Source organism: Lontra canadensis, unplaced genomic scaffold, assembly GCF_010015895.1.
Source record: "Lontra canadensis isolate GAN:19392208 unplaced genomic scaffold, GSC_riverotter_1.0 scaffold66, whole genome shotgun sequence".
Taxonomy (NCBI): Eukaryota; Metazoa; Chordata; class Mammalia; order Carnivora; family Mustelidae; genus Lontra; species Lontra canadensis.
In genome coordinates this window covers 75,558-101,393 of record NW_022631060.1, presented here as the reverse complement: position 1 = coordinate 101,393, position 25,836 = coordinate 75,558, and the positions used below count along the sequence as shown (strand labels likewise).

Here is a 25,836-nt window from a genome sequence, read left to right as displayed (position 1 = left end):
TCATGGTGACTCTTGCTAACATATACCTTTGATGATGACCATGAATGTGAGAAAGAAGGGATCAGGGACTACTTGTCTGGCTGTTTATGGTTTTTCTCCCCCCCGCACCGGTGAACGAACAGTGCTGTTGCATCTCGGGGAGTGTGCATTTCTAAACCTACTCCTCTAAACTCAAATCAGCAGTATCTTTCCTCCTGGCTTTTGAAGCAACTGTCTGGTCTCCAACGCAGCTTCCCCACCTGCTTCTACACTGGAACACTGCTCTGTTATATTGTGAAACTCATATTTGATGACTAGTTCCCTGTTTACAAAGAAATAATCAAAGTTTTAAAAACAAAACAAAACCTTCATGTTTTGTATCTCTTGCCCATAGGAGAAAAGACAAACTCCTTAACATGATATTTACCCAGAAAATATTTGTCGAGCATCCACTATGTGCCAGGTATTGGTGTGGGTGCTTGCAATACTTCAGTGAACAAAAGAGACAAAAATTCCTGCAAATCCTGGTCTTCCTTGAGCTTACATTCTAGTAAAGTGAGACAATCAACTATCAATAACCAATCAATTACATGCAATAGGAGAAAGTGATAAGTCTTATAAAAAGAGCAGAACAGGGTCAAGGGGGACAGAAATGAAGTGAAGAGAAGAGTGAAATTAAATATGAATATGCATGTACATGTATGCAGTTATATGCATAGTATATGCAATTGTACGTATATATGAAACAATTAAACAACTGTTTTTGCCATCTTTACTTTTGCTTTCAAAGATCTCTCACAATTGCCCACCTCCCACTGTCACTCAAAACTAGACTTTTGTTAATCTTTTAACCCTGCTCACCCTATGCTCCTACCAGTCTGACATTTTTAAGGTGTCCCAAGTACTATCCACTCCTCTGCTTTTGCAACTGATTTTCCCAACTTTAATATAAAGTTCTCTGAATCAACTGCCACCAACCCCCTCACATACCAAATTTTCATCCTGCTAATCCTTTGTTCACTGTTGGAACCCTCCTCAAACACATCTCTCAGAAGCCTCCAGCTTCGGTGCCCAGGATACAGGCGCCATACAAACACTTCCCTCAGGGCACCTGTCACATTGTGCTGTGGTTTATCTGTTTCCTGTCCATCCCATGCCTTATGCTGAATATTTTGAACATAATAATGAAATTTTATTCCTTTCTACATCATCCACATTTAGCTCTAGCAAACATAGGTTTGTGATCCGTTGATAATATTTGTGCTAAATGAGCACTGGTACCTCCTAGTGTTGAATTTTTTTTAAAGACTTATTGTAGAGAGAGACGAGTGTGAGCATGCAGGGGGAGCAAAGGGAGAGAGAGAAAGAGAGAGAGAAGCAGACTCCACGCCGAGTGTGGGGCTCAATCTTAGGACCCTGAGATCATGACCTGAGCAGAAATCAAGAGTCAGATGCTTAACCAACTGAGCCTCCCAGATGCCCTGAACTTCTATTTTTAACTCCTTTCTTTAATCTTTAAAGGGGATGCCAGTGTTTCACACCTCTACATGCTTCATTCCACTGATTAAAAAAGAAAGAACACCTTGACCCCATAAGAGCTGGTCAGAACAAATTATGATGATAAGAAACACAGAATTGCCTCTCTGGGTATTTCAATTTCTACATATTTATTTTCTTTTTTAAAAAAAGAAAGAAGTATCTAGCACAAATCTGAGTAGTTCAATAATCCAACCACAGTGCTTAGAAGCAAGTGAAAAAACGGGGGGGGGGTTATTTAGTTCAAGTACTGTTAATAACTTCCTTCAGAAATGTGGTGGCATTGGCAACGAAGGTGATAATCCAGACAATGCAAAAATGCCAGAAATTTCTGAGCTGTCAGTTTTGCATGAACAGGGTATCAGAATCAGTGATCTCCATAAAAGACCCAATAAATGCTGTAGAGAGGAATTCTGCATTAGAGAGAGGTAGGACATTTGCTTTCCAGTGTTTCTTGTGACTTGGGGACTCTATGATTCCATGGCAGAACAAAGTGGTTTCTTCACCTGGATTTTCATTCCCCAGGAATCTCCTTTTGGGGCTCTGCTGGCAGCAGAGGAAAGATACATGGCTGTGGGAAGGAACATCAGCATGACAACCAATTTCATCCTTTTGGGATTTTCAGAATGTCCAGAGCTACAGGTCGTCCTTTTTGTGTTGTTTTTGGGGATCTACTCCATGACTGTGGCTTGGAACCTGGGCCTCATTGTCTTGATCCGGTTGGAGTCATGCCTCCATTCTCCCATGTACTTCTTTCTTGGAAACCTGTCCTTTGTTGACATCTCATATACATCCGCCATTGCTCCCAAGATGCTCTGCGACTTCTTCAAGCAGCAGAAGACAATCTCCTTTGTGGGCTGTGCTGCCCAGTTTTTCTTCTTCATTGGTATGGGGGGCACTGAATGCTGTCTCCTGGCAGCCATGGCATATGACCGGTATGCTGCCATCTCCCACCCTCTTCTCTACACAGCCCTCATGTCACCCACCATCTGTTTGGGGATGGTCATTACAGCATACACTGGAGGGTTGCTCACTGGACTGGTCCAAACAAGCTCCATATTCCAGCTGCGTTTCTGTGGGTCACGAGTCATTAACCACTTTTTCTGTGACCTGCCACCTCTGCTTGTCTTATCTTGCTCTAGTACCTTCCTCAGCCAGGTAGTGAACTTTCTTGTTGTGTGTGCAGTTGGTGGGACATCAGCTCTTGTTGTCCTGGTGTCCTATGGCTACATCATTGCTGCTGTCATGAAGATCCGTTCAATTCAAGGGCAGATGAAGGCTTTCAACACCTGTGCCTCTCATCTGACCACAGTAATTCTCTTCTATGGCTCTGGTCTCTTTTCATATCTCCATTCAAGTGCTGGCTACTCACAGGACCAAGACAAGGTGGTGTCTGTGTTCTATGGAGCTGTGATTCCCATGATGAATCCCATTATATATAGTTTGAGAAACAAGGAGATCAAAGATGCATTGAAAAAACTCAAGGACAGGAAGAAGCAGATGTCCTCTCTGTGTCTTGTAGTTGCTTGAATAAAAAAAAAATCTTAAGTTCTGCTATATGCAAATAGGCATAATAATAAGTTGGTCACAGAATCTGAGTAATGAAGAAGTTATTTTAAGCAACACCCCTAACCTACATGTCTACTGTCCAATTAGGCTCAACAAAGGTTTTTCTTCCCTTTACCTTTCTTGTCATGGACTGATGCAGTTTCGATTTTGGTCACTTGCAATAGAAAACAAATATTCTTTTCGATGACATTCTTTAGCTCTGTGGCAACAGGCACTGGGCCCAGGATGCCATGTCTTAGAGTCAGTTGGGTCATAACCCCAGGACCACAAGCATCCACTACAGACCTCTTTACAATATAACATGGCTCATACCAATCCATTCACCACTTGACACAAGTTTTCTGCTCCCCTTGCCTTGGATTCCTTCCTACCCAAGTGTTGATACTGACCAGGAAGGTGACTCTGGTTAATGAACCTGATTGCTCTAACTGGTTGGGTCTAGCAATAGTTGCTCAGAGCCAGGAGAGAAATAGCATACCTCTAATCTATGCCCAAGATGAACCAATGTCATTTGTGTGGGGTTATGAAGTCCACTGAGCCAGAAACAGGAGCCCAGACCAGCAGATCCAAAGTTGTAATGTCACAGTGAGCAAAAAGCAGAGATAAGTTTAAGTAAGAAATTAGTGTGCCAAGCATTTCATTTTCGTGACTTAAACCACTTAGTGGTTGGGTGGGACCACCTGGTTTAAGGAATAGGATCAGGGAAAAGAGGCTTCCCCTGGAAACTCTTAATTCCATATCTGCTCCCTGAACAGTTCTCACTCTTGGTGCTGTGTGGATATTTCCTCTCTGTCCTCACCCCATTCTCAACTTACTTTCACTTTGTGTTCTAGAGTTTTTATCTTGTCTCCTGTCTCTCTGGAATTTGACCTCAGCCTGTCCCATGAATCTGATATCCCTGCTTTCATTTTTATGCTTTATCTCAGAAGGAACCCCACTCCAGGACATGAAATGGGACAACCAAGTCAATGAGCAGACCTGAATGTGGATTTCAAATAATCTTTGATCCTATTTTTACAAGATGGTTGTTGAATAAAGACAAACATTTCTGAAGTACCAATTCTTTAATGGTTGTGTATATAAGTTGGGGTGAATCATGACAGCCATCCCTAAGTCATATCAAATTTGACTCTAAATAGTCTGCTTCAAGCCTTCTTTCAATTCATGCTGTTATTGGTTCTAGTCTCTGACTACATGCATTATTCGAAAAGTGTTCCTCGTTCCTTGACTTCTCCAAACCAGGTTAAGAATTACAGCAATGTCACAGAAGATTACCTGTTGTATGATTTGATTTACAGGAGATTTCTAGAAAAGACTAACTGTAGAAATGGAAACACATTGGTGGTCACCTAGAGCTGGTGGTGGAAACAGGCATCAACCATAAACGGGGAAGAGGAAACCCTGGGGGGTGACGGAAGTATTCTAAAACTGGATCATGGAGGTAACTCTGCAATTATATAAATCCGCTAAAAACTCCTCAAACCTTACATTTAAAATGGGTGAATTTTAATGCATGTAAATTGTGCCTCGATAAAGCTTTTAAAAATAAGTGATAAACTATGAAACAACAACAATAAAACAGGAAGAACAGGAAACCAACGCTGTTAGCTGGCTTTCGAGAGAAGAACAGTAACATGTATTGTCCCATTTTTATGCATTAGGACAGTAAGAAACAGTGACATGCCTGATGTCACACAGCTGGTAAGTGAAAGAACCCAGATGTGAACCTTAACTCTTTGACCCCAAACCCATGTTGCTGACCCCTCCACTACGTGAACTTTCTTCCCTGTTGCGTGACCTGCCCCCAGTCAGCTCCGCTGTGTACAGATCCATCATGAGGGACTCTGTTCACATTGCGATGTGACCAGAATGCTTATCTGAATGACATGTAAGCAAGAGACCCTCTGAGGTCTGATGTCCTTGGACGGTTCATTTAAGTTGCTGTTGTTACTCTCCTGTGAGCGTGGTGTGCTGAGGGCTTCATTTGGTGTTTTTTGTGTGTTGCTCATCTGGCAGAGACTTACTACTCTACAAGTTCCTACAGATGGCTTTATTTCCTATTGCTATTCAATTAGTCTTGAACAAGGAAAAAAAAAGAGTTGCAGCAATGTGTTCCCATCACATCCTCTATTTCTACCAGCAGCTGTGACGCTTTCTTATTTTGTCTTGGTCCGTGAGTAGTCTTCTCCCTGAGTTGTTAACATCTGTGTAAACTGCTCTCTATTAAAACATAGACGTGACTAAGGCAAACAATGTGCTTAATACATATTTGTCTAATATATGAATAAAATCCAAATTCACTTGGCAGATAATTTTGAGATTTTACGCCAAAGGAAGGGAGTTAACACTTAATAGATGCTTATTATATGCCGGGCATTGTGCCCAGCAGTTTTTAAACATTCTGTTTCAAGTCCTTTTTTTTTATTATTGATTTATTTATTTTAGAGAAAGAGGGAGAGAGAGAGAATGAGGAGGGGCCGAGGGAAAAGGAGAAAGAAATCCTTTTACTGAGTACTGAGCCTGACATGGGGCTCATCCCAGGACCCTGACACCATGATCTGAGCCAAAATCAAGAATGGACTGAGCCACACAGGCAACCCAAACTATAACATTTGCACAGATTCCTTGCTGAAAAAAAAGATTTTAACATTAGAGGTAAGAAAATGTCTCCTTTGACCATAGTTCTCAGTTTCAGTTCCTTCTTGCACTCCCCAAGAGGCAATGACTGTTATGTTAGCGTGTAAATTTACAGTTTTTCTTCATATTCATATACATACCAACATATAATATTGCTTTATGTGGCTCAGTGTGTTTACATAAATGGTATCATACTGAATGATCCTTCCACACCCTGTTTTTTTCCTTTTTTTAATATTTGATTTTATTTTACTTTTTCAGTGTTCCAAGATTCATTGTTTATGTACCACATCAGTGCTCCATGCATACCCTGTTGTTGTTGTTTTTTTTTTCATTCAACGTTATTTTTTGGAACTCTTTCCATGCAACACATTTAAATCTACCTCAGTCTTTTAAATCATTTCACGGAATTGTCACACCAAAATTCATGTAATTATTCTGCTTTGATGGACATTTGGGTAGTTTCCAGTTTTTGTTAGTTTATTACGAACAACGTTGTAATATACGTGCTTATATGTACCTCTTTGCCCAATTTTTCTGGTAGAAACAGAGAAGTTGAATTGCTATTTATAGGATTTGTCTATTTTTAAACTTTAATAGACACTGCCAAACTCTCTCTAAAGTGGCTACCAATGGATATTCCTGCCAACGACATTCTAGGGCACCTGTCTCCTCATACCCTTGATGAGGGATGATATTAACAAAACTTAATTTTTTCCTACTTGATAACCTCTTTATATGTATTCTTTTAACCCTTAAAATGATCTTGCTGGATAAGATTGTTTTATTTACATACAATGTACTACATACCATATAAAGACTATCTACACTCTTTTTTCAGTTCTTACAACCACATATAAACACAAATTAGGGGTTCTAACCATTTTTATCTAAAAATGAAATATTTAAGGCTCAGGAAAGAGGTCACATAAACACAAAGGCACACACCAACAAGTGAGGGAGATCCTAAGTGCATATCTACACAACACTAAAACATTAATTGAAAATATGCATTCTCACATGGATGTTTGGCATTATCCAGAAATGGAGAAGAAAATATTAAAGCACATTCTGTCAAAAAGTATTTTCTCAAGTCATGCATAATTTACGTGCAGAAAAAGAAAAGAGAACTGACTTTTGTTAAATAGCTATGGCCAGTTTTGATAAGATCACTTATGTTACATACCAGGAATGACAAGCTTTATTTAAAACAGCATTATCCAGAAATGGATTTCTCAATCAGTTTTATAAATGGCTTTATTCTCAAGTGATCTTGAAACAAGGAAGAAACAAAAATGTTAAAACAAAAACAGAATGGAATTGATAACAAATCCATAACGTTTTTCAAAGGTAACAGGAATGATGACGTTCTATCCCAACTTAGAGCATTTGCATCTAGATTTAGATAAAGATTTAGATAAAGAAACGTCCAGTTGTGCTGTAGTCTCTGGTGAAGGAGAACGGTCTCAAGTAGCTAAAAAGTTCTGAGCAGAATCTGTGACTCATCTGTAGCAAGAATTTGGATCATCTGGCACACACTCTTATTCTTTTGTTTTTTTTTTAAGATTTTATTTATTTATTTGACAGACAGAGATCACAAGTAGGCAGAGAAGCAGGGTCCCCACTGAGAAGAGGAGAGGAGAAAGCAGGCTCCCCACTGAGCAGAGAGCCTGACGCCGGGCTTGATCCCAGGACTCTGGGATCATGACCCAAGCCGAAGGCAGAGGCTTTAACCCACTGAGACACCCAGGTGCCCCATACACTCTTATTCTTATCCATGGTTCTCTTCTGCATCCCTGCTTTGTGTCTCTCACAATTCTTTATTCTATTACCATGTATATTATATATATCTCTGCAAACTGCTTGCTCAAATATTTGGGAGCAAAGTAGAATATAAAAATGTCTGAGAGTTTGCTTATACACTAGGTTGGTGCATTTTTTAAAAAAATTGTATTTAAATTAAATTTGGGTAACATATACTGTAGTATTAGTTTCAGGGGTAGAATTTAGTGGTTCATCAGTTACGTATAACACCCAGTGCTCACTACATCTAGTGCCCTCCTTAATGCCCGTCACCCAATTACCCCAAGCCCCACTTGCCTCCCCTCTAGCAACCCTTCCTCAGTTTGTTTGCTACAGTTAAGTCTCTTATGGTTAAAAAAAAATTAAAAAGTCCCTTATGGTTTGCCTCCCTCTCTGTTATCTTATTTTTCCTTCACTTCCCCTATGTTCACCTGTTTTGTTTCTTTCCACATATGAGTGAAATCATATGGTATTTGTCTTTCTCTGACTTATTTTGTTCAGCCTTATACCCTCTACTTTCATCCACATCCTTCCAAGTGGAAAGATTTCATTCTTTTTGATGGCTGAGTTATATTCCCTTTCCATTTTCTTTATTCATTCATCTGTTGATGGGCATCTGGGCTCTTTCCATAGTTTGGCTATTGTGGATGTTGCTGCTATAAACTTTGGGGTGCAGGTGCCCCTTTGAATCACTATGTTTATAACCTTTGGATAAATACCAGTAGTACAATTACTGGGTCATAAGGTAGCTCTATTTTTAAGTTTTTGTTTTCCAGAGTGGCTGCACCAGCTTCCATTCCCACCAACAGTGTAAGAGGGTTCCCCTTTCTCCGTATCCTTGACATTTCCTGACTTTCTCTGTAACCTGTCATTTCCTGACTTGCTATTTTAGCCGTTCTGACTGGTGTGGGGGTATCTCATGGTGGTTTTGACTTGTATTTCCCTGATGCTGAGTGATGTTGAGCATTTTTACCTGTGCTGTTAGACCATCCCAGTCAAGAAAATGGGTTGGTCCGTTTGAAAAGGAATTAGTCATGTATGTAGCTGATGTCTCTGACCTTTGCTCCAATCCCACCCTTGTTCCTACTCTGTTGTCATTCTAGACTTCCTCCTCATAATTCTCCCAGTTCCCTCTAAGTCTCTGTCTCTGTCTCTCTCTCTGAGCTTCTGTGTATCTCTCTGTCTTGGAGGATGATCCTGACCCCCTGGTCCAAGCTGAGGCCCTCCCGAATGTTCTCTTTGTCCTCCATATTTCCTTTTCATACAGTTCATCATTGTTCAATGTCTGTCTTCCCATTAGACTACAATTTCCACAGCAAAGTAAATGGTATCTGACACATACTATGTGCACAATAAATTTTTGTGAGTACATTAATCATATGACTGTATCTCAGAAAGTTTTTAGAGCTGTAAATGGCCTACCAGTGACTAATCTGTTCCACTCCTCTCTTTGCACTAATAAAGACTTGAAGCTCTGGGGTGGGTGAAGTAATTTGCTAATGGCTCCTAACTGTTTAGTGAAAGCACCCCCTTTCCAGGCAGCCGCCTTCCAAGCGCTCCACAACAGCTGACGGTGGCCTGTCAGCAGCTTCTCTGAGATGAGGTGAAACGGCTCTAACACATTGTGGGCCAAGGATCTTTGCTTCACAGTTTGGCAACTCTCACTTCCTGTTTTCGGGGAAATCATGTCACTCGGCTCTGTTGCATGAATTTCATAGCTAGGAAAACTTTCCTGCTTCTGATCATAATTGTAATGTCTCACTGGAAGAAACTGGAGAAAGTATATGTTGTTTCATGCTGTTTCCACACCATGTTCCAGGGATCTCAAGGGTCTGCACAGGACCTTTGCAAGAGGCGAAGAGGAGAGGAAGCCACTGGGCTTTGGGTCCCTGGCCCTTGTTCAATCAATCAAGGCAGTCCCCCCGCCAACCTTTTTTTACATCTTTAAATATTAGTTTCTGTGTAAACTTGCATTTGAAAATAAAGTTTCCACTGCTAAAATTATGGTTATAATCCATAAATTTAATACAGTCCTCTAATTTTGTGAATGAAGAAGCGACAGGCAGAGGAAGAGAAACAATTCACAAGAGAACAACAAGTCTGGGATTCAAGCTTACTTCTCCAGACTCCCACTGCCTGGACTGTGCCCTTTACACACACACACACACACACACACACACACACTCTCATACAAACCCACACAAACTCACAGTACTCTCTCTCACACACAATACACTCATACACAATCACACAACATTTAAATACATGCACACACACACACACACACACACATGCACGCACCATGGAGGTGAAAGGGAAGGATGGAAGAGGTGGTTCTTGTTCACATCCCAATACCAATAAAGCTGGTCTCAGGCCTATCTCCACCCCAGGAGCTTGGCTTGCTTCACCCTTCCCTCTCTCTACCCTAATTATGCAGTGACCAGCTGCTCTCCTCCCTTCTCCCTGCTCAGGAAAAGTTCTGTTCTTGTCACTTTGTGAGAATAGCTAGTCTCCATCTTGTCCCGGGAGTGCAGCAAGAGGGAAAAGCAGGTCACATGGGAAGCCTGAGCTCTCCCAGCGGGAACAGAGTTGTTGCCTATAGAAAAAGGACTTCAGACTTCAGTGAAGGAGTATTCTTACTGGGAGGAAGGGTGTGATAGCAGGAAAGTTTACCTCCCGAAGCCCTGATACCACAGTATGTGTGTGACCCCCAAAGTCTATCTGTGAGAAATCACCATACAAAGTAATCACAACAAGGCAGAATGTGGCTGGTTGAGCTGACTCAACCAGTAGATTCCCCTCCCCCTTAGGCACACACACAGGGACACATTTCTTCCAACACAAAGGTTCAAGCTCAAAAACCAAGGAAGAGAAATATTTAGGTGCCAGAAAGAGAGAACTTGAAATCAGGGCAGCCAGTGGGAGCTGAAGTTCTATGGCTAAGGAGCATTCTGAGTCATTCTGGGCTCCTGGGGTATTAGGAGCTGTGGGAGGTGATCCAGGTCACTGGACCCATGTACAATATTCACAGGGGACTGGAAGCCAAGAGAGGCTGTCTGTCTCAGCCACCACCTGCAGATGAGAATCACTCCAACCTCTTGCCGGTGGGAAATGGTCGAGCTGTTTGCCATCTTCTAAGAAATGTCAGAACCCCAGGCCTGTGTTCATGCAGATGTGAGGTCTGACTTCACACTGAGGCCAAACAAAGAAATTAACAGGAATAGTGGTCCAGCAGGAGTGTCAGGCCTCAGCAGAGACAAATTTAAAACCACTTTGGAGGGACAACTGCACATACCAGAGCAAACTGGCCTGCCATAGCAAACCCCCGTGGAAAAGGAGCTGAAGAGTCATAAGTTACAAACCACACAAGGAAACAAGCCAGAAAGAGGAAGTAGCATTGGGAACAACAAGTGGGAAAATGTACATACCATGACCCATATGGGACAGAGTACCCTCAAAATTTACTAGTAAAAGATCACAAAAGATCACTTAGTAAAAGGTGAAGCTTTCAGCTGAAGCAAGTTAATTGGATTGTGGACCTATGGACCATGCATCATGCCGGTGCTGCAAAGGAGCTCAACAAACTATTATTTTATAGATGCAGAAACAGAGATTTAGAGAGGGGAAATGACTTATCTAAGGTCACCAGCAGGCTCATTGGCAGATGAAGAACGGAATCCAAATCTCCAGAATTCTAACCCTGTGCTACTTTTACTGCCCCATGATGCCCTAATTTCCCAGTTAGACATGAAAAACCTAGCTTCAAGAGAGGACCAGGAGGAAACAGAGACAGAAAGACATTCTTGAGACTTTCCTAAGACTCTAAGTCCAGAGCCAAGGCCCTCGGTCTCGGTAGCCAAGGTCAGATTTGATTCTGTAACACTAGAAATTTTAAATAAAACCCCTCTTATTTTCTTTTGCATTATGCTGACCTGTTTCTTTTTCCTGTTCTTCCTCTGCCTTCCTTAGTCCCTGTCTTGACTGTCAGCATGAAGGAATTGTCATCAGAATTAGGGCAGGTCAGTTCTGGTAGTTTCTCCTTCCTACTCAACTTCTACCCCACCCTCTAGACAGGCCCTGCTTGCACACTGCACAAGAGGATCATGGAGAGGGAAGAGGGAGTAGGGGAGAGGTGAGATCTGGTACCTTTAAGCCAGCCTCATTAGCTGCAGGTACTGGGCAGGGATGGGAATGAAGGTGAGTATGGAAGTGGATATGGATTCAGTCCTTCAGGGCCAGAGCTTTCAACACTGGTTCAGACATAAATAAGGCAAAAGCTCTTGGAGTACTCCTGGGCTTTTATAAGTCATTTGTTACATAAGACACTAGGCTCACACAATCCCTGATTCACCCAGGATACAATTATAGATCAGAAAATTAAATTATTTTATAATAGGAAATAACAAAGACACAGTAGTGTCAGAGTAAGTGCTCAGAAATATTGGTGTAGATTGAAATAAAAATCCTATATTGTTGCTTCGAATTGAATATTCATTTCCAACCATTCATGGCCTGACTTTCCAGGGATGTGTTTGAGAATCATTGTCAGCTTTGTCTGCTTTATTAATTTATTTCCTCGTTCAATAGTAACAAGTGATGCTAGGTACCAGATACTGCACTAGACCCTGTAATACAAAAATGAAGTGTAAGGACACAGCCTCTTCCCATAAGGAGCTCACAATTTACTGGAAGAGAAAATCAAACAAGAAGGTCATTAAAATATACTGTGACAAATGCAAGAGATATTATAGAGCATGTAAGAGGGACATTATAATATTAACTAATGTTCCACATTAATTAATGTTTCATTGGGAAGTACCATCCCAGGACAGCAAAGGTAAAGGCATAAGGAAGCTAAGGCAGGGACAGAGACAAAGCAAACTAAGTGGGTATATTACTGAGCTGATCACAGCTTAAGGAAAGATACAGTTGTGTAGTATCTTTGGACAAATCACATGAAGCCACCAGTCCTCCAAATGGTCCATTGGAAGGAAGACCAAATTATTTGCCAGATCCCACCTATCTCTTGTCTCTAATTCAATAATGTTTACATGAAATTAGGTTCTCTGTACTTCAAGACTGCATTATCCAGTTCCTCTGGCCAATTATCAGAGAAGCCATATCCCATATGGCCCAGTGCTATAGCTGAGTTCAATATGAGGAAGGAGCCAAAGTCTCTTTGGGTCCAGTAGTGTTTATGGTCTCCAGATACAACATAAGATGTCAAAAGACCACTATTCAGTTTGGGTTTGCCTCCATAACACCCATTAATAAATACGTGGTCATAATCTACTTATGTGTTCACATTCTTCATTTCTCCCTGCTCTAATCCCTGGTAAATGCCATTCTACTTTCAGTCTCTATGAATTTGCTTATTCTAGGAACCTCATATAAGTGGAATCAGTCCTTTTTTTGGTATGTCTAGTCCCAATTTTGACAAGTATCGGAATGCTGGCATAAATGTGGATTCTTGTCTTCAACCTCAAACATAAATTGGATTCTCCTCCTAAATGGAATGTCTTGCCCTGTTTGTGCCATCACCTTGGGCCCTGGAGGTCTCTGACATTGACTTTTCTGGTATCTCATTAATAGAATTCTAAGTTGCAAGGTTCTTACTACATTTGTCCTTTTAGTCAGCTATTTTTTCCAACAAATATTTATTGACTACCTACTATGTGTCAGATGCTTTTTTACAGAAGACTTGTATTCATGTGGATAGGTTGTGAAAATATTGAAATATATTCTTCTTGTAGGTTAACAGGTACTTTTCCCAGCCTACCAAGTACCCTATCTGCTCTGATCTCTGACTTAGAAACCCTGAAATTCTTCATGACCCACCAATAAAGGAATAATTGGGTCAACAAGAGGCCTCTAGGACCCTCAAACTATGGTCCTCACCCATTCTGATTAGTCATTAAACAAGATAGACTTAATCATACTCCCACAGGACTTCCAGGATGGTGGGCATGTAAGCCAACCACCTTCTCTTGCATGGATGTGATATAGAACATCGTTGTCAAGGTGGCCATAGCCCAAAAGTCTGATCTCAGCCCCCAGAAAGTTCAAAATGACAATTTGGGTTCAGTTGAAGAAAATGCTTTCTAAGAATCAGAATTATCTGCAGACAATAGGTAGATGTCCTGGAGGCATCCAAGCCAAGGTTGGATTATATTGGATTGTTGAGACTGTATTGGAGGTGGCTCAAGCCTTGGCTGGGAGAGCACATCTGCTCCAATTATGGGATTCTATAATTCTATGATTCTAAATTGGTCATCAGTGAATTACAGACCACAGCCAAAATCCAGCCCCACCCCACCCCATTTTGGTAAATAAAGATTTATTGGAACACAGCATACCCATTCATTTATGTATCATCTACTTTTAAATTACAAGGGCAGAATCGAGTAGTTACCACAGTGATCATCTGGTTGCAAAGCTGAATGTTTTTACTCACCAGTCATCTACAGCAAAAACTTGTCAGCCCCATTCTAAAAGATTCCTAGGATGAATTCTTTGATAAAGCAATCAATTACTTCTAATTTACCTCTGTCATTAATCAGATGGCATGGCTACTAGATTGTTTTCCTTAAAGAGATGTCTGTCTTTGTTTAGGACATTAGTAAAAAAAATATTCAGATGATCCCTCAGAGTCAATACGGCTTCTCATGCTGTCAAATGGACAATCAGAGGAAAGTAGAGCTCTGGGGTGCTATAACATGACTTTTCTCCCATTTCCATTGTGAGAGGACTGAAGTACAGGGTCAACCTGAACACACCAGCAAGCTTAGCAAAGCTGAAAGCAGATACACACTGAGTTCCTACCCGAGTCATATGGAGCTTTTTACATGGATGATTTACATCTTCACCTGTTACATACAGGTAGATGCTACTACTTCTGTTTCCCAGTTGAGGTGACAGAGGTTTAGGGAGGCTCCAGAACTTGCCCAAAGTCCCATATGGAGCCCGGATGTTGCCTACATTTCAATTTGAAAACTCTATTTCACATTCATGTTTATCAGTCCAGACTTGAGATATTTTTGAGTAACTATACTAAGCAGAACAAAAGCTAGAGACTGAATAGACCCACAACCCAGCCCATGCTCTTTTTTTTTTTTAGACTTTATTTATTTGACAGACAGAGATCACAAGTAGGCAGAGAGGCAGGCAGAGAGAGAGAGAGAGAGGAAGCAGGCTCCCTGCTGAGCAGAGAGCCCGATGCGGGGTTTGATCCCAGGACCCTGGGATCGTGACCTGAGCCGAAGGCAAAGGCTTTAACCCACTGAGCCACCCAGGCTCCCCAGCCAACCCGTGCTCTTAATGTCACATTTAGATCACCAAAATAATAGAGACAATAGGAATATCTCTTTTTTGAGAATATTTATTTATTTGAGAGAGAGAAAGAATGAGTGAGCAAGAGAGTGCACAAATTGGGAGAGGGGCAGAAGGAGAGGGAGAGGGAGAATCTCAAGTAGACTTCCCACTGTGCAAGGAGCCCGATGCTGGTCTCAATCCAACAAACCTGAGATCATGACCCCAGCCAAAAGCAAAAGCTGAAAGCTCAACCCCCTGAACCACCCGGACACTCCCAAGACAATAGGAATATTTCAGTGAAGGACCCAAAGCTCCCAACTCCACATAATTCTGGAAGAACCACCTTACCTAATTTGCTTATTTTACCTTAACCTATTCATGATCACTTCCGGTAGAAAGAAAAGTGTCTCTGCTCAAAGTCCCATCTGGAGATCCTGTGGTTAAAGAGGAAAAGATTGAATGTTAGAGTGGTTTTTTTACCCAATAATGAAACAAATAGAGAAATATGAAATTTGCCAGCAGTTGACCCAGGGAGGTCAAAGGCTACTCAGTTATTGGTTTTGTTTAGCTATTTCTCAAAAAGGAAGTTACATGACAGAAAAGATATGGGGACTGGGAATCAAGGGCATAGAGGAATCCCACTGTATTTCCAGTCCTGTTGTGTATAAATCTCTTCATGTGAAGCTGCCTTTAGCTAAAGGATGATACAAGAATATTAGACTTCATATTAGACTGATTCCATTAGGAATCCTGAAGGCAGACGTGGAGGGGGAGTGGGTTGGCGCTAATTGCTCTGTCTCCGAAAAGCTTAGATTGGAGAGGAGATGGAAAGGGAAGGGAGCTCTGAGGGCTCACTCAGTCACCCAGACTCTTAAAAGAACATTAAATTTGGTATTGGCTACTCCAAATATGGCACCTACAATGGGTGCCCAACAAATAATAGATGCTCAGTAAGTATTTATTTAGGGAGGTTGGGGGGATGGGGTAACTGGATGATGGGCATTCAGGAGGGCACGTGACATGATGAGCACTGAGTATTATACACAACTGATGAATCACTGAACTCTACTTCTGAAATTAATGATGTGCTGTATGTTGGCTAAGTGAATTTAAATTTAAAAAGTATTTATTTAATAGGTAGATGAAACAGGCTTCCATTAGAATGTCCTAGAGAACTGTGCTGAGAAGGGTATGGAGGCATCCTCAGAGCTCAGCGGGAATGAATGGTATGACTGATGGGTGACGTCTGACGTGACATGGAATGAGGAAGCACAGCCTGAAGACGGAGTCGGTGTTTATTTCTTCTTTAGTGCAGTGGAAATGTCATCCTACATCACAGACTTGTGTCCCTCAAACCTACATATGGAAATGGCAAAGAGAAACAAAGAGCAGAAAAGGAATAGTTGATGAGGAGAAAAAGCATTAGCAAAATTGGGAAGAAGAAGGGAGGGAAAAGTATTAACCAAGAAAAGAAGAAAAACGGCGTAGTCTGCCAAATCCTGACCTAGCTTTCAGCGGGAATTTCAGAGGCATTTCACCTGGGCATTCTGTTTTTCAAGATTAAAGGGACTCAAGGAACCACAGTGTTCTTATTTTTGGGGTCAGAATGCACAGATGGGGCGCTTGGGTGGCTCACTTGTTAACCATCTGCCTTCAGTTCAGGTCATCTCTGCTCAGTGGGAAGCTTGGTTCTCCCTCTCCCACTCCCCCTGCTCGTGTTCCCTCTCTCACTGTCTCTCTCTCTCTGTGTCAAACAAACAAACAAACAAACAAATCTTAAAAAAAAAAAAAAAAAAGAATGCAAACAGACCTGATGGGAAAAGCAGTCTCAGAGGGAAGGGCTTAATGTCACTTTGTTAACTGATACGTCCTGCATTTTCCAGAACCAAGTTTATTCCAGAGTCTTTAAAAGACTTTGTTCCTCGACCCATTTTGTGACCATTTGACTGGTTTCCTGGATCCCCGCTAAAAATAAGAACAGGATTCGTTCCCCGCAAACACAGCCAGGGTTTCCTACCCATGTCAGATCACAGGTGAAAGGCAAAAGTTGGAAACAGCTGGACCTGCTCCAAGCCCACACAGAACCGAACCTCAGGCATGAATCGTGGTTTGGCTCAGAAGGTTGCACGTGCTCAAACTGAGAACGAAAGCAGACGCGGGACTTCCCTCTGGCCTCTTTCTGGAGGAAGTGAAATCACACTTCTGCAGCACTGAGGCAAACGTTTGCGGAAAAGTGGCCTTTTTCTTTCAGAGACCCAAGTTCGGTTTTCAGGCCCTTTAGAGTAGCCATCTGGAGAGTTTCTGCGATTGCATATGCCTTTCAGCACAAGAAAGAGCAGAAGAAGGTGCTGCTGAGCAGAGTAATGCAAGAAAGTAATGAGTGACCCCACTTCCTCACCTCTGACCGCCATGAGCCGTGATTTCTGCCGGTGGCACGCAAATTGAAGTTGTGCTGGAATTCCCATCTTTTTACACTTCTCTTTTCATTGTTTCTCCATGAATAGAAAATAGAACTTCCTTGAACACAGCAATCACAGGCTTTAGATCATTTCAGGTACATGGAAATTCCAAAAATAATTTTTTTCTTTTGTGTTTAAAATGCATTTTCATGCCTTATTTTCCTGAGTACAAAAGTGATGACTATTCCATACCCATCCCTGTGTTTGCTACTTAGTAGAGTCTCACTAAAAATGTGTCAGATGAGTAAAGATACGCTCCTTGTTGAACACTCAAAAAATATAGGAAAGTAGGAGGGGAAAATGTACGTCATCTATAAAACCTACCAATGTATATCATTGCTGTCAGTGAGTCGCTGTATGTCTCTCCAGTAGCTTATATGCACGTAGCGGAGGTCACACTGGATGCCTATCATGCTTTTATCACTTAACCTTATGGCACAAGAATTTCTTATGTCACTAACATTTTTTGAAAATATAGTTAGGATGGCTATAAAATATTTCGTCAATAGATGCAATATAATTTCACTCCTGTTGGATCTGTTAGCTATTTTCCACTTTTTGCTGTGGTAGAAATGAAGAAGCCTGTCCAAAAAACAGGACAACCGTGTGCGTTCAGAGATAGAGCAGCACCGGCATAGAGAATTATTTATATCCGCCTTGCTTGGACTCTCATTGCGGAAGAGCAAGAATGCACCAGGATCTATTAACAGGTAAACGAAAAGTAATAAATTGTCAGCACGTCTCCAAAACGGGGTAAGTGTGCCGGTTTTCTCACAATGACGAACTCACCTTGTGGCGCTCTGACAAGGGGTGTGGGGCATTTTAATAGACTTACTGGAAGTTCTCGAGGGCATTCACCTCTAATGTTTCTAGTGGTGGAATCACTCTACTGAGCTACAAAGTAACTCATTTGTTTATTACCCAGGACATCCCCTGCACAGGCTTGCTTCTCTGACCAAATATGAACAGCAGACACTGGCTCATACATTAATTCCCACCCCCCCCGCAGATGTAAGGAAATTCCTCCAAGCATGATAACCTAGGCATGAATAGGCCCAGAACATCACCAAGGTTTGAATAATAACTAGTGGAGTTCAACCTGTGAACCTGGACAACTGCATCAGGGGCAACATGCCACCATTCAAGTCCCTGAGACCTTTGCCCTAGGTTGCACACAGGTGATAGTGTTGCATTACCTTTAAACTGAAACACGACGTTCTCAGCCCCAGCTCTGCCTCTGGTTTGTGGTAAGATCTGGGAAGCCATGCAGGTACCACTGGGAGCTTCATTAACTCTTTTGGATTCTTTGTTTACTACCGAATGGACTAAGATGCACCTTAATGGTCTGAAAGAAGTGATGGAGCTGGGCTTGGGTTAATCCTGGCACTAGATCAGTGGGTCTGGAAACACGTTTCCAAACTACAGGGTCTAATGGACACGTTACATACATATATATACATATATACATCATAATACGCACAGCATAGGCACATGGAAGGAAATTCATGAAATTATGTTCTCCTAATGATAGAACAAATGAGTTGTTGCTTCAAAACCAGTGAGTAATAAAAAGGCACTTTTTTTTTTATGCACCTAGACTGAGTACATAAACTTAGCAGCAGAATGAAAAATTAAAGCTGTAACAACAGGTACCAACTTAGCAACTGTACACACACACACACACACACACACACACACACCAGAGGATGTGTGTGTACATACATACACAAATATTCCTTGGCTACTGTCTGCTTTTTTTTTTTTTAAGATTTTATTTATTTATTTGACAGAGATCACATAGGCAGAGAGACAGGCAGAGAGAGAGGGGGGAAGCAGGCTCCCTGCTGAGCAGAGAGCCCAATGCGGGGCTCGATCCCAGGACCCTGGAATCATGACCTGAGCCACCTGAGCTGAAGACAGAGGCTTTAACACACTGAGCCACCCAGGCGCTCCTGCTTTTGATCAAAATCTAAATCAGAGTGTGGATTTTTCTCTTTGCTTAAACATTTCTGCCTGAAACAGCACAATGTGGGGCCAATGCTTTCAGTCTGAGCACTGAGGACAGTACACACCAAAGTTTCCAGAGCGCCGCAGAACCGAGTCTACTTCAGCCCCCGCAGCTCTGCCTCACGTAACGGCACCTCCAAAGCCTGCACTTTGAGGCTCATAACAGGGAAAGTGCACAGGACTTGTGTCCAAGATTGTCATTCCTTTCTTGTGTGTTAACTGCCTTCACCCTCAGCTGAATGGGAGCCTCAGGCCTTGGCTTTGACCTACAGCGAGCCCAGGGAAGGTGGAGGCCCGGAGTCTCGGCAACGGCGATGTCGACGTTCACAATTTACAGTAAAAGGAAACCGGTGCTGGAGTCCTAGGAGAGAGCCGTCAAGGAAAATTTGAAACATCAGAGCAAAAATGAAACCAAAACTTTCTTTCAAAGCCGGAAATCTGCCGTGAAGACAGCCATGAGACGTGTGGTGGCACTTTTTCTGAGAGCCCACTGCTGGGGCAGAGTCACCAGCCTGGGGCTGGGGGGCAGAGAGGGGCCGTTAGGGCAGTTAACTGTTAAGGATACAGGGCTGCCTTTGCACACCTAGCACAACATGAGTTTTTCAAAGTCCTGATGGGCCTTTGTATTCCAGCCAACTCTCGTTTCCCTATTTTGTAATTAGACTAGCCTGAAGAGGAACTGGTGGCTTTGGGAGAACTGTTGTATGTTTTCATTTCCGCAGCTGCCTTCTTTCCCATCTGCTCAATTTGTACCAAGCTCGCTGGCTGCTGCTTAGGGCTGGTGTGTGGTGGGGCTGTCTGAGCCATGAACGGCCTCATGGGTGCTGTCCTCTTCTGGGCAGTGGTAGCCTGGGCTGAAACGAACGAGCCTTTAGGAGAGACGAATGAGGCTGGATTTCAAAAATGCAAGAACGCCTTGAAACTACCTGTTCTAGAAGCCTTACCCGGAGGGGGCTGGGATAACCTGCGGAATGTGGACATGGGACGGGTAATGGACCTGACTTACAGGAGTTGCAGGACCACGGAAGATGGACAGTACATCATCCCCGATGAAATCATCAGCATCGCCCGGAAGCAAAGCAACCTAGAGATGAACTCTGAAATCCTGGAGTCCTGGGTGAGTTACCAGAGCAGCACCTCCTTCTCCATCAACTCAGAGCTCTCCCTCTACTCCAAGGTCAATGGCAAATTCTCCTCTGGCTTCCAGAAGATGAAGACCCTTCAAGTAAAAGACCAAGCTGTGACGACCCGGGTTCAGGTGAGAAACCTGATCTACACAGTCAAGATCAACTCAGCTTCAGAACTCAGCTGGAGGTTTAAGAAGGAGCTGATGGACATCTCTGAGCGGCTGGAGAACAACCAGACGCGGATGGCGACCTACCTCGCAGAGCTGCTGGTCCTCAACTACGGCACGCATGTCGTCACCAGCGTGGATGCCGGTGCTGCTCTCATCCAGGAGGACCACATCCGAGCCTCATTCCTACAGGACGGCGAGAGTAGCCACACCGCCGTGACTGCCTCTGCTGGGATTGCCTTCATGAACATCGTGAACTATAAATTTGAGGAGAATTACACCTCGCAGAGCGCCCTCACCAAGAGCTACCTCTCAAACCGCACCAACTCCAGGGTGCAAAGCATTGGAGGGCTTCCCTTTTACCCGGGCATCACCCTCCAGGTCTGGCAGCAGGGCATCTCCAACCACCTGGTGGCCATAGACCGCGCTGGCCTGCCTCTGCATTTCTTCATCAACCCCGACATGCTGCCCGAGTTGCCGGGGCCCTTGGTCAAGAAGCTGTCCAGGACAGTGGAGGCCGCCATGAGGCGCTATTACACGTTCAACACCTACCCTGGATGCACCAATACCAATTCGCCCAACTTCAACTTCCAGGCCAACACGGATGACGGCTCCTGTGAGGGGAAAATGACCAATTTCTCCTTCGGAGGAGTTTATCAGGAATGCACCCAGCTCTCCGGGAAGGAGGTTGTCCAACTCTGCCAAAACCTGGAGCAGAAGAATCCCCTCACTGGTGATTTCTCCTGCCCCTCTGGCTACTCCCCAGTCCAGCTGCTCTCCCAGATCCACGAGGACGGCTACAACCACCTGGAATGTCGGCGGAAATGCACCCTCCTCGTCTTCTGCAAGACGGTGTGCGAAGACGTGTTCCGGGTGGCAAAGGCTGAATTCAGGGCTTTTTGGTGCGTGGCGAGCGGCCAAATACCAGAAAACTCAGGACTGCTTTTTGGGGGCCTCTTCAGTGGTAAGAGCATAAACCCTTTGACAAACGCGCAGTCCTGCCCGGCTGGCTATCTTCCACTGCGGCTCTTTGAAAGCCTCAAGGTATGTGCCTCCCTGGACTATGAGATGGGATACAGGTTTTCAGTCCCCTTTGGTGGCTTCTTTAGCTGTGCAGTCGGGAACCCTTTGGTAAATTCTGCCGCATCCAATGATTTAGGGACACCTTCATTAAAAAAGTGTCCCGGGGGCTTCAGCCAACACCTGGCCATCATCAGTGATGGATGCCAAGTGTCCTACTGCGTCAAGTCTGGACTCTTCACAGGAGGGGCTCTGCCCCCTGCCAGGCTCCCCCCTTACACCCAGCCACCCCTCATGAGTCAAGCTGCCACCAACACTGTCCTAGTGACTAATAGTGAGACGGCCAGCTCCTGGATTAAAGACTCTCAGACCCATCAGTGGAGGCTGGGGGAGCCGTTAGAGCTGCGCAGGGCCATGAGGGTCATCCGTGGGGATGGCAGTGGTCTGTCGGGAGGGGCAGCAGCTGGGGTCACAGTGGGGGTCACCACTGTCCTGGCAGCCGCCATCGCCCTGGCCGTCTATGGCACCCGGAAGTACAAGAAGAGGGGCTACCAGCTGTTGGAGGATGAGAGGCAGAGTTTGGCTGCGGGCACTGCAGACACTGGAAGTGCCCCTGACCAAGAACAGGAGCGGAGTCCAGCCTGAATCTCTCCCCCGGAAATGTCTCTCCCGTCTCTGCATGCTTGCCTCTCATCTGTCTCCACTTCTGCCTTCCTGAGGACTGGCGTGGCAGGTGCAGGAAAAAGTAGGTATTACTTTGTGACTTCCTTAGGGCTCCCGGCCACAAAATGAACAGAGCTGCGTGGACAGGGTTGGGGAGGGTAGGACAGCCAACGTGCCTTTTAAGCCAAGGTCATCCTGGGGGCTAAAACGTGAAGGGGGTGTCTTTTCTCTGTGTGCATCACTGTTTATCTTCACCTGACTACAACCCTGAGAAAAGAGAGCGGGGAGCATGCAGACCTTTGGGTTTGGGGACCCTGCATTTAATCTGAGATCGGTTTCCAATTCACGAGCTGTAAGAATTTGTTTTGTTTTAAAAATCCCTCTGGATTTCACGGTCCTGGGGGCTGAAATTTCCCCCATAAGATATGGGAAGTCCCGCACGGGCACTGATTTTCAGCCTTGAGGGTTCTGTACCGATGCATGGGGTCCTCCAAAGCTTATCTGAACAGCAAGATGTTGCCTCTACTAAGTCTATGTCTTCTAGCTTTCCAACCATGATTCAGACTCACTCAAATCGGGCCACTCTTGGACTTGAGACTAGTGCCATAAGGTCCTCAAAAATATTTTAACTAAACAATCTTCTATTAGGAGGTTAAGGGAGAAGGGACGGTTTCGAGACAAGGCATGAGGAAAGAAAGGATGAGAACTGGACAAGATCCTGGCACTCAGGGGAAACTGAAATCCTTACCCTTAACCACCTGCCTGGCTTATGGAGCTGCAGATTGGGGTAGAACAAGCATTACAGTTTCCTGGTCTCTGTTTCCAGAGTACTACCCCTTCTTCGTCCATGAGGGACCCCTCCCCTTCCCGTCCTCACATCACTGTACATACCCCCAAACACACGTGTACACCCCCAAACATACACGCGCACCCCAAACACATGTGTGCGCACACACACTCCTTCCCCCCAGCCAGCACATTCCAGCAAGAAGTCTGCATTTTTCTAGGGGCGGGAGACAAGGGAAAATGCAAGAAGTCAAAGTAAGCCCACACCAAAGTATTATTTCCTCCCTAAAACCAAAACAGAATAGAAACTACCAATTATATATCTTACCTTTGTTTTCTTCGCCCTCCCCCCAGCAGAAAAGGGGCTGTCATGATCAAATCCATGTTTTTAAATTAAATGAAACAAAAAAGGCATCCAACACCATTCGTGACACATTTATTTCAGTTCCGGCAGACCTCCTTCAGGCATCCAGCAGGATGTATGACTGTTTCCTGGCATTTGGGGCTTTGTCCAATTTCATTTATTTATTTTTTCTATTTTTGGAGGGAGGGAAGATTTGCCTGATTTTAATACCAGGCTCATCAAATTGTAACGATTAGGGTGAGTTTATTAATATTTCTCCATGACATTAAAAAAAATTTTTTTTATTGACTAATCTCTACTCCCAATATGGGGCTTGAACTCACAAACCCTGAGATCAAGTGCCACATGCTCTATGGTCTGAGCTAGCCAGGCACCCCTTCTCTACAACATTTTTAATTAGTTAAATATCCCTTCACTGAATCAGATGCCACAAATGAGTAAATTTTTGTGAAGGATAATCTGCCCTCGCCTTGTTAACATTCACAATCACGAGTTTCGGCTTACATAAATCCTTCTGAGGAGCCTGCAGCATCCCAGCCTGTGGGAAGATGGGAAGGAGACTACTCATTTGTCTCCCTGGGAGTGTGAGCCCTCCTCTCCTGGCTGCCCAGCCACCAACACTGATTTCTGCAACCTCCGCTCTGAATCCTGCCGCTTAAACATTAACATATTCTCCTAAACCTCTGGGTGTTTTGTGGGTGAGTTGCAGCTGAATTAACCACTTTTCTGCAAATTCCCCAAGAATTCCTTGAAGACGACTGAGTCAGAGAGACAAAGTACAGCTAACGGCTCTCAGACTTTTAATGCACTAACTGCCCTTTGAAATAGAAGTTCTTCCCAAACTTGTATTTCTAACAAAATTACGCATAAATATGCATTAAAATGTGTACTGAAGGATCACGCTGTCCAACTGCTCATCTACAGGAAATGAGAACATGGGGGTTTGCAGTTTTCAGCCATCACATCATTTTGCAAAGTCAGAACCCAGGGCAGGAAGTTCACGGGCTCTGCTGTCCTGACCCGGGAGCTCAGGCTGGGCTCTGTGGAAAGATGAACCCCACCTTCTGCGAAAACACTCTCTAGATTCTCAGAAATCGACACATTTGGGTGAAAAGGGCAGGTTTGTATTTGCATTTCATGTTCGTGTTAGTATCGGGATGATTAATACTAAACATTTACTTGAGAAACAACAGCTTGCAAACTATTGAAACATCCGCTACATTGTAGTCAGGTGGAGAGAACTGTAAGAAGCAAACATCCACGTGTTTTAAGGCGGTCTTTTCCGCATAGACTCACTTAAATTTCCCCTGCCATGTGGTCTAGTTCTTGAGAGGAACTAGAAGTCAAACGAGGTCCCCTGGTCAAATGTGTGGTTGCAAAAGATTTGGGAGAAAAAAAAGAGAAGGACTCCCCCACCATTCTGGTCTTGTGGTTGCTTACAGACTGGGGAAGGTGCCCCACATGCCCCGTATTTAGGTGCCCTGATCTGCACAAAGCAGAAGGTTAACAGCCATTTGTGGTTTGTTCACTTGCCATTTATTGTTCTGCACATACACCTCATGAGCACCAGGTGGCGATGTCCTCTCACAGAGCAACACCAAGGACTTCAAAACACCAGTTACAAAGATTTAGGTTAGGACATTCATCTTCCCTCTCCCAGAAAACCCCCCACTCAATTGCCAGTGACCACAGACAAGAAGAGGGGACAGGGCCCTTTCTTGTACCACACGGGGCCTGCCCCCTACCCTCTCATGCACACAACAGTGCAATACCAGGACGAGTACTTTTGACCAAGTGTAAAACCACAGAGAAGTCCAAGTTTTACAAAAAAGGTGCGGGAAAGGGCATGAAACACAAAGGCACACACAACCACATATACACAAGTAACCTTTAGGGGATGGGCATCTGACAGAGTTTGTCTGCAATCCCATTTGTCATCCCTGCAGACTCAGGAGGGGACAAAGTAGGCTGCTGGTGCATGAAAGGAAAGGCATGGGATTCCCCTCACGGGCCAGGAGACACAGCAGGAACAGCCATGGTGGGAAAACATCCTGTGTTGGAGGGGTGGGTGCTCAGGACCCCTGCTAGCAGGGTTCTCACTGAGCCCGAGACTGTGCCTTTCCGGGCCGGCACAGAGAAAGGGCAAAAGGACACCCCTTCCACGCCTTGCCTGGCACAGTGTTAGAAAGGAGAGTCAAGACCCCTTCTGCCTAGAAAGCCCCCAAGAGGAGCAGCATGAGGGTGAGATCATGCCTACGGAGCACCCCAGGGAGGAAGAGAACCAGGGCGCAGACATCGTCAGCATCCGAAGGGGGAAGTCTTGAAGGTACGAAGACTTATCCTGAAAGAGGAATTGCCCCTGGCACCCTACCTGCCTGGTCCGTTCTCGGAGTCCTCTCCCTTCTTCA

The 25,836-nt window shown here is 44.0% G+C and overlaps 2 protein-coding genes across 2 annotated transcripts; both read left to right on the top strand.

The window, feature by feature from the left end:
- Positions 1 to 2,082: 2,082 nt before the first annotated feature.
- LOC116880581 (olfactory receptor 5A1-like) lies at positions 2,083 to 3,045 on the top strand. The gene has a single exon (XM_032879891.1). It carries the CDS (start codon positions 2,083 to 2,085, stop codon positions 3,043 to 3,045), a length of 963 nt encoding a protein of 320 aa, XP_032735782.1.
- Positions 3,046 to 19,975: 16,930 nt separating this feature from the next.
- On the top strand, positions 19,976 to 22,807 carry MPEG1 (macrophage expressed 1). The gene has a single exon (XM_032879109.1). It carries the CDS (start codon positions 20,107 to 20,109, stop codon positions 22,258 to 22,260), a length of 2,154 nt encoding a protein of 717 aa, XP_032735000.1. The 5' UTR covers positions 19,976 to 20,106; the 3' UTR covers positions 22,261 to 22,807.
- Positions 22,808 to 25,836: the final 3,029 nt, after the last annotated feature.

Excerpts from the sequence above, each read along its gene's own strand:
- LOC116880581 (XM_032879891.1), top strand. The coding sequence starts at position 2,083 with ATGGCTGTGGGAAGGAACATCAGCATGACAACCAATTTCATCCTTTTG.
- MPEG1 (XM_032879109.1), top strand. The coding sequence starts at position 20,107 with ATGAACGGCCTCATGGGTGCTGTCCTCTTCTGGGCAGTGGTAGCCTGG.